Source organism: Papaver somniferum, chromosome 10 (genome assembly GCF_003573695.1).
Source record: "Papaver somniferum cultivar HN1 chromosome 10, ASM357369v1, whole genome shotgun sequence".
Taxonomy (NCBI): Eukaryota; Viridiplantae; Streptophyta; class Magnoliopsida; order Ranunculales; family Papaveraceae; genus Papaver; species Papaver somniferum.
The window spans coordinates 138,436,733-138,438,596 of NC_039367.1; the positions used below are offsets into that span (position 1 = coordinate 138,436,733).

At 37.3% G+C, this 1,864-nt stretch overlaps 1 protein-coding gene across 1 annotated transcript; it reads right to left on the bottom strand.

The window, feature by feature from the left end:
- Positions 1-859: 859 nt before the first annotated feature.
- Positions 860-1,864, bottom strand: LOC113316300 (alkane hydroxylase MAH1-like). Its single transcript, XM_026564511.1, has one exon. The coding sequence runs from the start codon at positions 1,862-1,864 to the stop codon at positions 860-862; it is 1,005 nt and encodes a 334-aa protein (XP_026420296.1).

Consider the following 1,864-nt stretch of genomic DNA (forward strand, 5'->3'; position numbering starts at 1 on the left):
ATAATAACACATATACAATAAATGTGCCTAGCACAACACGGCACAACACGTTTATTTTTCTGGCACAACCCAGCACATCACGCCTTCAAGCACGGCACAAGACGACACGTCATAATCTCCGGCACAGCACGGCACATAACATGCTAAACACATGATTTTGTGGGTGTGCTGGGCCGACACGTTTTATCCGGGTGAAAAATTAGCAGGGTCGTACCTAAGCATTAGACCACATAGGCAGTCTTCTAGGGCCTCCATATTTTTTTTATAATATACTAATTATTGTATATTTCACCATCGGAAAAGAAAAATATGAAACTACTATCATGTATTTTTATTTTTATGAAATCCCAGAGTTTTTTACTCCCTCCGTCCCTAATTAGATGACCTATACCATAAATAAGTGGAGTAATAGATTAGTATTATTATAAGAAATATGTAAAATTTGATAGACATATTTATATTCATTAGATAGGTGTTTTAAAATGCTTTGTAATAATACAAAGTTTACGAAAATCCGTTGTATAGTTTAAGAGATGAATCATTTCTAAATTTTCTAGTAAATTTTAGCTAGGTCATCTAATTAGGGACGAAGGTAGTATTAGCTAGCCCATGTTTTAACTTAGCTGTTAAGACGCCCCTATATAGTATTTTCGGGATACGAAAATGGAAATATAATACTTTGATTTTAGTCGATAGTCAAATGAGTTTTAAATGATGTCGCATATTATTTGCACATTTTCTCCCATGTTGGTAGCAACATTTATACTAGGAAAACAATACAAAACAAAGAATAATAATTAGACACGATGCAGTGCAAGAACTAGCTAATTAGGAATGATAGAACAAATTAGGAATTAATCTAAACTGTTCTTTTCTTAATATTCACTTGCAATCCATGTTTCATGTAAAGGTTGGGGGTCTGTGTAGGGCAAACATGATGACCTTCCACCACCTTAACATGGAAGTTGAATAGCACAGCTGCAACAACAGACTTCATCTGTGTAAAAGCTGTATCTCTACCTAAACAACTTCTTGCTCCAGAGCCGAACGCTGGGAATTTGGATGTCGGTACCACAATCAGCTTCCCATTTTCATCTATCCATCTCTGCGGCTTAAATTCTAAACAATCTTCACCCCAAATCCATGGCATTCTTCCTACTGAGTAGAATGAAAGCAGTATCTCCATTCCAGGAGTCACCACACTCCCACCGGGAAGTACATCTTTCTTGACAACCGATTTTCGGTTGACAGGAAGTGGTGGATATAACCTTAAGGATTCACATATAGCTGCATGCAAGTAAACTAAATCTTTCAAGTCGTCTGAATCGAAAACGCACGGCCATGTATGAGTACTTGTTGTTTCTTTCCCCTTCTTCTGCGAACACAATACAGAATTCAACTCTTCCGAGATTTTTGCTTGGACTGAAGGTGTTATCGACACTAACCAGAACAACCAAGTGAGAGCAGATTTCATTGTATCCCGTCCGGCCAAGAAAGCATTCAGCATTTCATCTCTAAGAAAATTGTCTATCCTAGCCAAAGAAGAAAAGATACTACTCTCATCTGCTACTGCTAGAGTTTTTATGTAAAAAGATAAGAAATTATCAGATAGAACTCCTCCTGCAAGGAACTCATCTCTCTTTTCAACAATGGCTTTTCCGTACTTTTCATCTATTATTTTTTGAGATTTGATTATTGCTCTCTCTTTACCAATTCCGAGCAGACGCTGTAATTTCCAAATAAATGGAGGCATTACACCCCTGAAGAAGACGGCCTCATGTGCACCATCTGAACCATCAGCCCACTCATTTGAAGGGAAACCTATTGAAAGATAGTTTTCATTCCTCCCGCAAATCAATATCAT